The sequence below is a fragment of the Leucopleurus acutus genome (genome assembly GCF_964270905.1).
Source record: "Leucopleurus acutus genome assembly, chromosome: 21".
Taxonomy (NCBI): Eukaryota; Metazoa; Chordata; class Mammalia; order Artiodactyla; family Delphinidae; genus Leucopleurus; species Leucopleurus acutus.
This window is the reverse complement of record NC_139163.1, coordinates 28523331-28535508: the sequence shown is the minus strand read 5'-3', so window position 1 is coordinate 28535508 and position 12178 is coordinate 28523331. Positions and strand designations below refer to the sequence as shown.

Below are 12178 nucleotides of genomic sequence, written 5' to 3'. Positions count from 1 at the left end.
TTTCTTTCCAAGTATTACTATCTTCATCCCCTGAAGATGGGAAGCCCGCTTGGGGACCTTCATCATCAAGGAGATAGCCTTGTACCTCAGGCTCAGTTTCTCCAAGCAAGTGTCCTGAATGTCACCCTTAATAATTTAACTTTCAAGACAGGACACTTCTGGAAGAAAAAGGGGACACTTTACATAATCGCATAGGGACAAGAGACATAAATAGGAACATCTGCTCACCCCCGTTATTGTCTTTTTCTCCACACACTATGTCATAGATGGCGTGGTATTCACTTGGGTCCTTAGAGTTATTTGGGCCCAGAACGGGTTAATCGGTGCCTCTCAAAATTTAACGTGCCTGTGAATCAACTGGGGATCTTGTTATAATCTAGATTCTGATCCACTGGGTCGAAGGTGGGGCCTGAGAGTCCAGCAAGCTTGCAGATGCTCCTGCTGCTGATTCATGGACTACACTTTAAGCAGCAAGGGCTTCAAGAATCAGCCTAATCAGACCTGTGCAGCAGTGGCCAAGTTATCCATTAGCAAACCTATGCTGGCCCCAGGCTGCAACTCAGACCCCCTGTAGGCAGCCTCTGTAGTCAGTGAAATCGGTCATTTCTATGAGGACAGCAGAGGCGCTGCTTGCCTTTGTTCCAAGATTACTGCTTCAAAAATGTTTGTATAGAGCATAGCATTGGAAGATAGTGATATCTCCTACCAGAGCAAAGGGAAGGCATGCTTACTGCCCATTATAAAAGATGCTCGTTCCCGAAGCTCAGGGTTCCTCTCTTACAAAGCAATTCACGGTGGGTCCAGGTATCACCTGGACCTTTTCATGTCCTCCTGTGGGAACGAGGGCTTGGGAAGCCAGCACAAAAGTGATGATTCTCTGGCTACTGCTATTGACGTGAGTAATAAACTGTTCATCGTCTCTGACCCAGTGGTCTCTCATCTTCTGTCCACATCCGTGAAACTGGGCAGATGAACCTGTTAGTTTGCAAGCAGCCTTAAGTCTTAGACCCTTCAAACTTCTTGACCGTCATATTACAGATCCAAGCAAATCTACTGGACATACAACTGAGAGTACGCTCCTAACTAAGACTGCATTAGTCTCCAATTCTTAAAATTATTTCTTAGTACATTTGGGGGAAGTGATAGACTGCTGGTATTAAGGAATCATTTTCTTCCAAGAACTACGCATCTTTATAAAAGATGAAGGAGGTATGACCAGTATCAACCCACATTTCCTACGTGCACATACACATCTCTTCTTGCACTGCCAACCCTCCACACATACACACACACACACACACACACACACACACATTCACGTGCGCGCGTGCACACACGCACACCCCAGGAGCCTTTGTCCAGATCTTGCTGTGTCATCCTAAACCAGTGGCCTCAGCATCCCCAGACATTTTCCTGCAGGCCACTGTACACTCTGGACCAAAGTGCTGGCCATCAGACCTGCAGCTCTCATGTCACTGTGACCCTTCCTTGCTGGCCAAAGAATGGAAACTGAGTGAGCTGGCAGGTGATCTGTTAGGCTAATTAGACAGGCGCTGCCCGGTGCCAGAAAGTCTTTCCTTGAACAAAGCTGTACGTCCCTGGAGAGTGACCGGATGCATTTCTGAGGCCGGTGAGAAGCTGGCTGGTCCCTCCTGACCACTCTAACTTACATGACAGTCTTCTGATGAACGCCCTCAGTGTATATACACCTCAGAGTCAGAGACGGCTCAGAAGGGTAGCAAAATCAAAATGAAATATAAGTAAGAACTGCAGCCATCAGCTTTAGGGCGGCTACAGACAGGCTGCCAGGCACAAGTCAGGCTCAAGGGATCTGAGATCTTCAAAGGTGGATTTGGAGAGCTGCGGTTCTGGGATCCAGGGTGGCTAGACTGCTGCCCACCTGCTGCACTGCCACTCCCAAATCATCTGGTGGTGTCACCTACTGGCTCCTCTCTCTGTCTGCCTGCTTCATTTCTGGGACCATGAGGTCTGCTCATCTAGTTGGGTATAAATCTCCCTCAGCTTACACATGCTGAATCATAAAAATCCCACTAAAATGTCTGCTACGCTATGGAATCGAGTCGAATCTCACACCCAGGAGCAGCTTTTAGAGATCACCTTTGAGTTGGTCCAAACTGTGTTAAAGGTAAAACCCCCTCTTCGGTAACTTCCCTTTTGCTCACCAACTATTATCAGTATTAAATCCCAGTGTCTACCCTGGTGAATCACAAACAATGCACACAGGCACCTGCCTTCCCTGCCCTTCTTGCTGCCCCCAGGGCTCCTCATGTCTAGGAAAGTTTCATATACGTGCGTTTTCCATAAGGTGTTGATGAGAGATAACAGCTCATCCTGTTATTTCTGCATGGAGTATTTCCATTTTAGAAGAGCACCGCTCAGGGCTGGGATTAAGAAGACACAAGGGACACAAAATTTAAAGACCCCAAGAGTGAGCCTTTCCTTAAAGTCTACACCCTGGGGGCCTCACCTGCCTCACTCTAGTGCCTGCTCTGGTAGCACCTCAGGAGAGGAAGACGTCTGACAGGTAGAGAAGTTGGTTTAGGGAGAGCCTTTCTTGCAGTTTTCAAATCCACGTCCCCTCCCCTGGAAGAAGGGAGAAGGCAGGAGCTACTCCTGCACCCTGACACCCAGATATGACAGGCTCTGCTGGAGGATGTCAACGTCACCAAACAGGTAAAAGCCCAATATAACAGCCAGTCAAACACATAATGGTCTCTGCGCCCCATTCTGGTCCTCAGTCCTTTGACTGCGGATCCTAAAGACACCCTTGGGACATCAAATACAGATACAGAGACTTCTCCCTTGAATTCTGTCCTGGAAACACAACTTACTCAGTTCAGTGAGGATGGGGATCCTTCGGTACTTTGACTTCCCGGGGTTGTCACTGAAGCACCGAGTACACCCTGTGGACACAGACAGCAACAAGGGAGGGATGAGATGGACAGATGCAAACGAAGCGGCCTGCGACACAGACACGGACGCGGAAGCACACCGTGGCGCTTGAGGCTTTATCTTAGCAAAGTGACTCTCACGCCCAAATCCCAAATCTTTCTCTACATTTAGAAAAAAAACGGCCTCAGCCTCTCCTTTCCAGAAGTTTGGTGTGTGTGGTGTGTGTGTGGTGTGTGTGTGTGGTGTGTGTGTGTGTGTGTGTGTGTAGGATGTTTTCTAAATGGCACCTCAAGTGAATTACAGAAAGGGTGACGTTCTCCCTGTAGTTGCTTATCGGCAGCCTAAGTTACATCCAATTGTTGTCTACCGACTGGGAGTGCCGGGTGACGGCTCAGGCAGGCAGTGCCTCAAACTACATGCACTTGCTTGTAGAACCTTCAGGAAACTGAATAAACAGGAGGTGCTGCCCCAGGAGAGCCTGTGGAGGCACAGCGACTGGATTACTGGCTCCTGGTGCTTCTGCCTCTTGGAGATCCTCTCTGGGCTGAGGGTCTCTTTCTTCTTCAGCAAGATTGTCTCTGCCTCCCAACTCTGGCTGGCCTCCCCAACCCCTAATGTCTTGGGAGTTCCTTAAAGACTGGGGTGGGAGGTCATGGGGCCTCTGTCTTCACATTCAGCTCCTGCCTTAGGAGGTGAGGCCCTTCATCTCCCTCTGCGAGCCTCGAATCCCAAAGAGATTCCATGCCCGGCTCTGGTCTGGAACACAGCCCCAGCATGCGCGGACAGGTGAGGAAACCTGTCCAAAACCTGTTCAAAAACAAGGATGACCCCAGAGTTTTGGTCTCCAAGTTAAACACCCCCAGAAAAGGTAAAGAAACAAAAGGGAAAAGAGAAAGAGGAAACTAGGATCCTGATGAAAAAAAAAACAACCAAACCAAACCAAACACATGATGATCTCATCAAAAGTTATGCTTTAAAACTACTGGTTACCTATCTTGAACTTTTCTGGGAATTCTATGTATGTAACAGGGAAATAATACTGTGAAAGTTAACATTCTGCTTGTCATTCAGATTCTCTGCTGCCTTGAAGAAGGTGAAATATGTGGAGGGTCTTTTGTTTCCCAAGCCAGGTAAGTGGTAGGGGAGGGTGGGTGAGATGAGCCAGTGGGTCAGACAGACAGCCTGAGAGACAGACAAAGGGACGGGGGTGGGGAAACTGGCCACTGAGATGGGGACGGGGGAAAGAGGAGATCCAAAGGGAGGTTTTGTTCCCAGAGAGAATGCTATGCTCTACAATGTAGTAAGTTCCCTACATACAGGCAAGTTTCATTCCGAGAGCATGTTCATAAGTCCAATTTGTTCGTTAAGTCCAACAAAGTTAGCCTAGGTACGCAGCTAACGCAATCAGCTATATAGTACCGTACTGTAGTAGGTGTATAATACTTTTCACACAGATAATACATAAAAAAACACAGAAAATAAAGAAATCCTTTTTTATCTTCCAGTACAGTACCTTGAAAAGTACAGTAGTACAGTACAACAGCTGGCACACAGGGGCTGGCATCGAGTGAACAGGCAACAAGAGCTACTGACAGGAGGAGGGAGAGGAGGTGGGAGATGGTAGAGCTGAAGGATCGTCAGCAATAGGAGACGGAGGGCGAGCTGCCATTTCCCTCACGCCTGACGCGGATGGCACGGGATCTGGCTCCTTGCTGGAACCAGGTGCACATTCGCATCTTTGGATGTTTTCAACTTGAAGGTGCGTATGTAGGCGCCTTCCTGTATTTATCACCTCTCCCATCTCCCCAAGAAACTTTCCATAAAAGTGCCACTTCTTGTTCACGCAGAGTAGAGCTGAATACATTTCTGATTGCCACTAAAATTCTGAGTCATGCTTCCAGGTAGATTCAGGGTAAACACGGAAGCGCCACAGGAGGAGCCCAACACGTGTAGTTTACAGTTAGAACTAGAAATGGCCTTAGGACTTTAGCAAAACCCTTTAGCTTCAGGTGAGGAAACAGCGGCCCCGGGGGCTAACCTCGTCCACGCATCTATTGAAGAGGAGGGTTTGCATGGTGGCTAAAGACCACATCTCCAAACTCACTGGGAAATCTTACTGATGATGGGATCTGAATACCTTCGACTGTTTTTCCTGAACAAACTTCTGGGATTTTCATAATGCAGGAGACTTGGGGGAAATGAGATTCTACTTTATTCTCAGAAACGTGCAAGATGCTTTATCTGCTTTAGGTACCTTTCCTTCCTTCCTTCTTTCCATTCTCGTTTCCTTCCTTGCTATCCTCCCTCTACAAATCTTTAAAGAGTATCGACTCCACACTAGGACTATGAACAGTCCCTGCCCCGGTTACATACCATATGTTGCAAATACAAAATGTTTTCAGATAGTGATGAGTACTGTGAAAAAACCCAACTTTTAGGGGCTAGTGAGTGACCTGGGGAGGTGACCTTAGATAGAGTTTGAAGAGGCTTCTCTGACATTGGAATGTCATCCTGAGTGATGAGCAAAAGCCATCCAGACAGAGGGAATGGGATAAGGAACTTAAGGCAGGAAAGAGCCAGTATAAACAGACCGAAGGAGGAAGTTCAGGCTCCCTACTGGCCTGCAAGACCCTACATGACTTTCCTGCAATTGTCATGAGTCACCATTACAGGGTCTGAAGGAGGAAACTGCCATTATCCAATAAATATTTGTAAAAGATCCCTCGGGCTGCTACGAGCTGGGAGGTAAGAATGACACCACCGTGCCCTCAAACCTGTGAATTAAGTCCCGTTAGATCACCTTTGAAGATGATGAAACTGCCTCAGGGTCCACATGCTTTGCCCAAGGCTACACGGTTTGTAAAGGATGGATGGGTTTTCACACCCAAATTGGCACCAAGTTCAAAGCCCATGCCCATTCCCTTTATATATATTAAAATACATAAGGTTTGGTTGACAATTTCAATAAAATATTGAGATCAGTTTCCCTCAAAGGGGAAAATTCTCCTTTGAGCTGCACTTTCTGATTTCAGTTCCCTCTGATAACGGGCTTGGAATATCCTGACTTTCAGAGTCAAATGTTCTTATTGGATAGCGACAGGTTCACATCAGCTGATGTAACTGCATAAATATCTGCTCTGACACTGGCTGGAGGACAGCGACAGAATTTCCGCCTTAACTCCATCTTTTCTGGTAGAGCAACGGTTAATTTGAATATGTGTCAGATCATAGCCTGGGTACATTTTACTAATGTCAATATTTTTGCTACCTAGTAGTACACAGTATTATACCTGAAATTCTTCCAGGCTGGCAGGGTGCTATTATTAAGCAAAAGATTGCTTAATTGTAGATTACTACTGTACATTTAAATTTCAAGAGCATATTAAGTTGTCAGACTTAATTACTGTTATATGTTTAGATTATGCCACAGATTATTTAGTTCAGTACCTAGGTTTGCCAACCTGTCCTTGTGACGTGACAGGGCAGTAATTAGAGCATCAGTGAGAAACCTAAAGTTTTCCGTGGGGATGTCCAGGAGGCCTGGTCCTTTGGAGGGTCCTCCTTCTTGCTGTCCCCCCACCTCCAACGTCCCTGGGTGAACCACTGTATGGAATAGCCTTGGTGGTCCTAGATGGATTCTACGTGTAACCTTGTCATGACCATGAAGATGTGGGAGAGCCCGCTGAGCCCACACAAGGCTCAGCAGATATGTCAGAGTGAGAGCTCTCAATTTTGGTCCTATTGACATATGGCACCTGTGCACTGTAGGATATTAGCAGCATCTCTGACTTCTACCCACTAGAGGCCAATAGCATCCCGCCAAGCTGTGACAACCAAGGCTGTCTCCGGACATTGTCAGACAACCTCTGGGGTCAAAACCGCCCCTGGCTGAGAACCACTGTCTCAGAAGAAGGGACAGAAAATTGCTCAGCGTGGAAGATATTTTCTCCCTCCTGGCAGAATTTCACAATCCTTTATACTGATAATTCTTGGAGGGGGGCATTCCCATTGCCACCTGCTTGGTATGCTGCAAGAGGAGTATTAGTATGAGATAGGAAGAATGGTTAAGAGAACCAAACAGGCTTCCCTGAGGGTTGGGAATTTCCACATGCAAACTCCAGGTAGATTCCTGTGACGCCGTAGCAATGGGTGAGGTTTCTGAGTGGCAGTCCTTGGCTATTCCTATGTGCTCAGAATGTAACTTTACTGCTGCTTCCTGTGTTAGGCAGCACAGGAGAGCCTGTCTGGACCTCTCTTTCCTGTCACACAAATGGGTATGATGACATCCACACAAGGAAAGGTGCCAGGTCTACACAGTACGTTCTTCCCTAAACTTTCCCTTTTGCCGTTGGGGAGAGCACCTACTCACACTGCATGATGACTCAAATACTGTGACATTCTTTCATTTTCTCTTCCTTCTTCCCAGCCCTTTTCCCCTCTCGCCTGTATTTCCTCCTACCAGTCCTGTCAGTTTAGCAGAGTATGTGACACATACAAAATCAATGTATTCTTGTTGAATGAATAAGTGAATAAGTGAAAGGATGAGAATCACCAGATACAAAAGAAACCAGAATTAAAATCATAGGTTTAGGGCTTCCCTGGTGGTGCAGTGGTTGAGAGTCCACCTGCCGATGCAGGGGACACGGGTTCGTGCCCCAGTCTGGGAAGATCCCACATGCCGCATAGCGGCTGGGCCCGTGAGCCACGGCCGCTGAGCCTGCGTGTCCGGAGCCTGTGCTCTGCAATGGGAGAGGCCACAACAGTGAGAGGCCCGCGGACCGCAAAAAAAAAAAATCATAGGTTTATATCTTTTTAGCCTATATAGGATGTGAGATTTTAAAAAATGATAATAGGAAGGACAAGTCACCCAATGATTAGCTAGGTGGCTTACGGTGTTGTCAGCTTACCCTCTGCTTTTACTCAGCGGGCATTTTTCATTTCTACATTGATGATACTGCCTACACGGTGAATACTTTTCTGTCCAATTTTAGAAAGTTGCAAGCATGATGCAAACACACACACACACACACACACACACACACTCAACCCACACACAAATCTTGTGTAAATCTGAGTGACCCTAATTGCTAAGGACTGACATGCAGAACACAGAGGCGTTTTTATACATCTTCAGATTAGCTCAGCAGAATATGGCTCACACTTCCTCAGTCGGGATTTTCAATGCCCTTTGATATTCAGGAAGTGCTTTGCTATTATTATTATTTAGTTAGTTGCAAAAACCCCTGAAATCCTGGGTGCTGAGCGGTGTTTGGTTGTTTAGTGAGGGTCTGTGAAGTAGCTGGCTCACCTACCAAAGTGCACCCACCAAAGACTGGACTAGATTTTTTGTAGTCTAGTCCACAAATAGTGTGGTAGAATGTGTGCTTCAACCTCCCAATCACAAAACTAAGAATAGTAACTTGAACACCTACAGGATCCAATGAGAGCCGATTAACAATAATAACACCTGTTGTTAATGATAATAAAATACCAATGGCTATGCTCACTGATATCTGATTCATAACAATAACAGCACTTACAACTCCATGATCTTCTTTAAGATGGGAGAAAAACAGTGTTATGTGCATTCCATTTAGAAGATGGACATCATTTTTCATTTGACTAGGAGTCCCAAGGACTCAACTGTCCACTAATTCTAGTACAGAATTCTCAGAGCTGGACGGGATTTTATAGGTCATTTGGCCCAACCTCTCCTCCTCTCCATCATTAAAGTTTTTCAGAGAGGAGTTAATTCTTCCTGATCCCATTCTCTCTAGCCTCTTCCCGTCAGGGTATTGTTCTTACGTGGCTCTGAGGGTGTCTGGGCTGAGCAGCTAATCCGAAGTGATCTGATGTTGAGTGTGGCCATGATAGGCTCCGTGTCCACCAAGGTCGGGCTGCTGCATGACTTAGATGGGGAGGATAAGACAGCACACATGGAACACTCCTCTATGTTGACTGCATGGAGGTCTCCAGAATAGAGCGCAGATCCCTATTGAGAGAAAACCGGGTACATGGTGGTGGCTTTTTGTGGATGATGCAAGTTTTTGAGCCAAAGCCTCCACTGACTTGGTTTTAAGACTTAGTTACCTGATATCTGACACGTTTATCCTTATCGTTCATGAATATCTGAGCGTGACTAAATTTTGCAGATCCCTTCTGAGAGCAAGTCTGGATGGGACGAAGTGGAGTGGAGAGAGCGGAGCCTAAACCCACTGAGGTGACTCAAGTGGAAGAAAAGAATCAGAGTAAGGGTAGCAGTGGTGAGGGAAAAACATCACAGAAGGTCCAGATCTAAAAGCCAGTTCTGGGGCCTCCCTGGTGGCGAAGTGGTTGAGAGTCCACCTGCCGATGCAGGGGACACGGGTTCGTGCCCCGGTCCAGGAGGATCCCACATGCCGCGGAGCGGCTGGGCCCGTGAGCCATGGCCGCTGAGCCTGCGCTTCCGGAGCCTGTGCTCCGCAAGGGGAGGGGCCACAACAGTGAGAGGCCCGCGTACCGCAAAAAAATAAATAAATAAAAGCCAATTCTGCGTCCTCACAGTTTTGCTTGCAGGTGACTGCATTTGTACCCTGGATTAATTAGCAAAGTGGCAGCTGCTTCTTTTCTTTGGTGGAGAAATAGGGATAGAGCTGGTCCCACCATCGGGTGGCTGAGATGCTAACACTGGCGATTTCTAACACTAGCTGGATCTGGAGGCTCCTGGTCATTTCCTTTCCTCCTTTGCTATGGACTAAAGTAAGCGGTGGTGCGGGGACATTTATGGTGACATTTAAAAAAAAAACAAATACAATTTGTTTCTTGAGACAACCGTTTTTGAAGAATATTCCTAATCTGTTGCTAGCATTATTTCTTGAAAAATCAAAAGTTTTGGTGCGTTTCACACTGCATATATATATTAATCCACGGAAATGGTGGCATATAATGAGATACAGCCCTGTGAAGGTTCAGAGCAAATACAATTACAACCACAATGCCACATATGCATAATGGATCCATTTCTCAGAATTCCTCCTTCTCATACATCTGTCAAGGACCACGTGGCATTATGTGTTCCATAAAAGGCGAGTCTCCAGAAAAGATGAGAAAGTTAGAGCACAAAGGCTGGCTGGTATCAGCTTAGGCTTAGCCATTAGGTCAGAATCGGATTTAGAAATGCAAAGAAACTCTATTACATAAAGACCATAAACATGGTTAGGGACATAAAACATGAAATATGTCTGGATTTAAATCCTAGTCCTGCTACTTACCTGCCGTGTAAACTTGGACGGGTTGCTTACTCTCTCTGTGCCTAAAGTTCAGCATCTTTAAAATTTATACCATGGGGTTATTTGGAGGGTTAAATGAGTTAGTACGTGCAAAATGCTTAGAACAGTTTCTGGTACCAGGTATAACTGCGAGCTACTACTGATTTATTATTATTATTACCATTATTAATCCTAGTACTGTTAGTATTATTATCATTATAAATATTCACTATCCCTTACTGTGACACTTACAGGCAGAATGTATATCTGGGGAAAATTCCGGAGAAATCGCCATTCTCTCTGCAGGTAATCCAGAGACCCAACGAACACAATGTCCTTCAGCTCCTGACGGGTATAGCTGCTAGCTCTCAATGGCATTACAAAATTCCGAAGCCCCATCAGTGTTGAGTGGGCATCTCCAAAGACACACGCTACAATGTGGTTCCGAAACTCATGTTTTGACTTCTCAGTTCGATTCTAAGTATAAGCAGGCCAGAGTCTGGTCATTTTTAGAAACAAGATGAGAGTCCTTTAAAGAGGGCTCCTTCCCCACATCCCAACTCTTCTTGGTATTTACATTCACACTAGCACTTTCATAAGGAAGATCGGATTTTGCAAATTACTCATAAAAAGCATGGAACTTATCCACTATGGGACAATTAAACTATGTATCTTTTCCGGGAGTTCCTTCTTAGTTCGCTTTTTCCAGTTCTCTGTTAGCCTGGAGTGCCTCAGTGCAAACTCAGATTGGCATCATTGAAATCATGAAATCATTGAACCAAATGGGGAAAACAGCTCTCATTTTCATTATATGTTTTTAGCCTCGTATGTGCTACAGGACGACTCACTGAAAAACGAAAACATTCCAAATCCCATTGCTAAACTTGTCTTCTAGCGAGCCCTGAAAAACCCCCAGCCGTACAACATGCTGCAGTTTTCAGCGGATTTTCATACATATGAAAATATACATATTAGCATGAACCATATGAAACTGCCTTTTTTCTGGGTCAAAAATGGTTGAATATTGGCAATTTCATATGGCCTCACCTACTATACTGCCCAGATTCAATAGATTCCAGAGTTCAGGAAATTTATCATGAAAAGCGCACAAAATAAATGTGAAGGTTACAAAAGTTCCATTTGATCCCAAACATTTCAATATGTCTCATACTCTTATCAGCATGGCCAATTTTTAACATCTCCCCTATACTTTTAAGTTGAAGACAAAATAATATATGTGACGGATCTTTAGATTAGGTTTCCCCACATTCATAGAGACTTTTAAAAACAATAAGTGTAACTTTAGAGAAAGGGATGATAGTCCTGTAGGAAACTTATTTTAAGTCTCTGTGATTGATTTCAGGGAATGAGTCAATGTCTCACTCTCACGGTGCTGGGATAGGTAGAATAAGCACTGATTTTGTATTCTGGTAGTCATTAGCGTATGACCATAAACAAACTAGTTAACCTCACTGACCCCTAATTTCTTTGTTTAAATGGTTTAAAACTAAATAAAAGTTAATTCTGTTGTGGAAATTAAATAATATATTGAAAGTTCAGCGCTCAGCTCCCTAACTGTTGTTCAGTAACTATTTAATCAAATCTGAATCTCACTGAATTCCTAGATTTTCAGAGGAGGACCCTTGAAGCTGGTAGAGAACTTGTTAAATATATTTACAAGCACTTCCTGTTTAAGTGTGTTCTACCTTCCCAAGCACATGAAGATTCAGGATATTTCAAAGGGATGTATCATTCATCCTTATGCCAGTTTTTTGCTGGGTTAAAGGACAAGCTGCTATGAAACAGGGGCTGTTGAAATCTAACAGGATAAATAAGTCACATCTGACATCTCAACAATTAGAGTTTGTCCAATTAGCATAGACTGGGAAATAGCATAGTTTGTCCAATTAGCATAGACTGGGAAATTCCAAAGGGAATGGCCCTGTGGGAAACGAAGCTACTTGTCTGGAGAGCCTTTCCAGAGAGTGATATGAATCTTAACCAAATCTACTGAATAA

General features: G+C 45.1%; 1 protein-coding gene across 1 annotated transcript in view; it reads right to left on the bottom strand.

Annotated features, from left to right (window-relative positions):
• KCNU1 (potassium calcium-activated channel subfamily U member 1) overlaps nucleotides 1-12178 on the bottom strand; it is a gene marked incomplete at both ends in the record, with an annotated part of 144102 nt that overhangs the window by 13450 nt on the left and 118474 nt on the right. The window contains 3 exons of the mRNA XM_082863614.1: nucleotides 2853-2924; nucleotides 8719-8905; nucleotides 10413-10637. Coding sequence (XP_082719740.1) covers nucleotides 2853-2924; nucleotides 8719-8905; nucleotides 10413-10637 — 484 coding nt within the window. The remainder of the gene's footprint in view (nucleotides 1-2852; nucleotides 2925-8718; nucleotides 8906-10412; nucleotides 10638-12178) is intronic.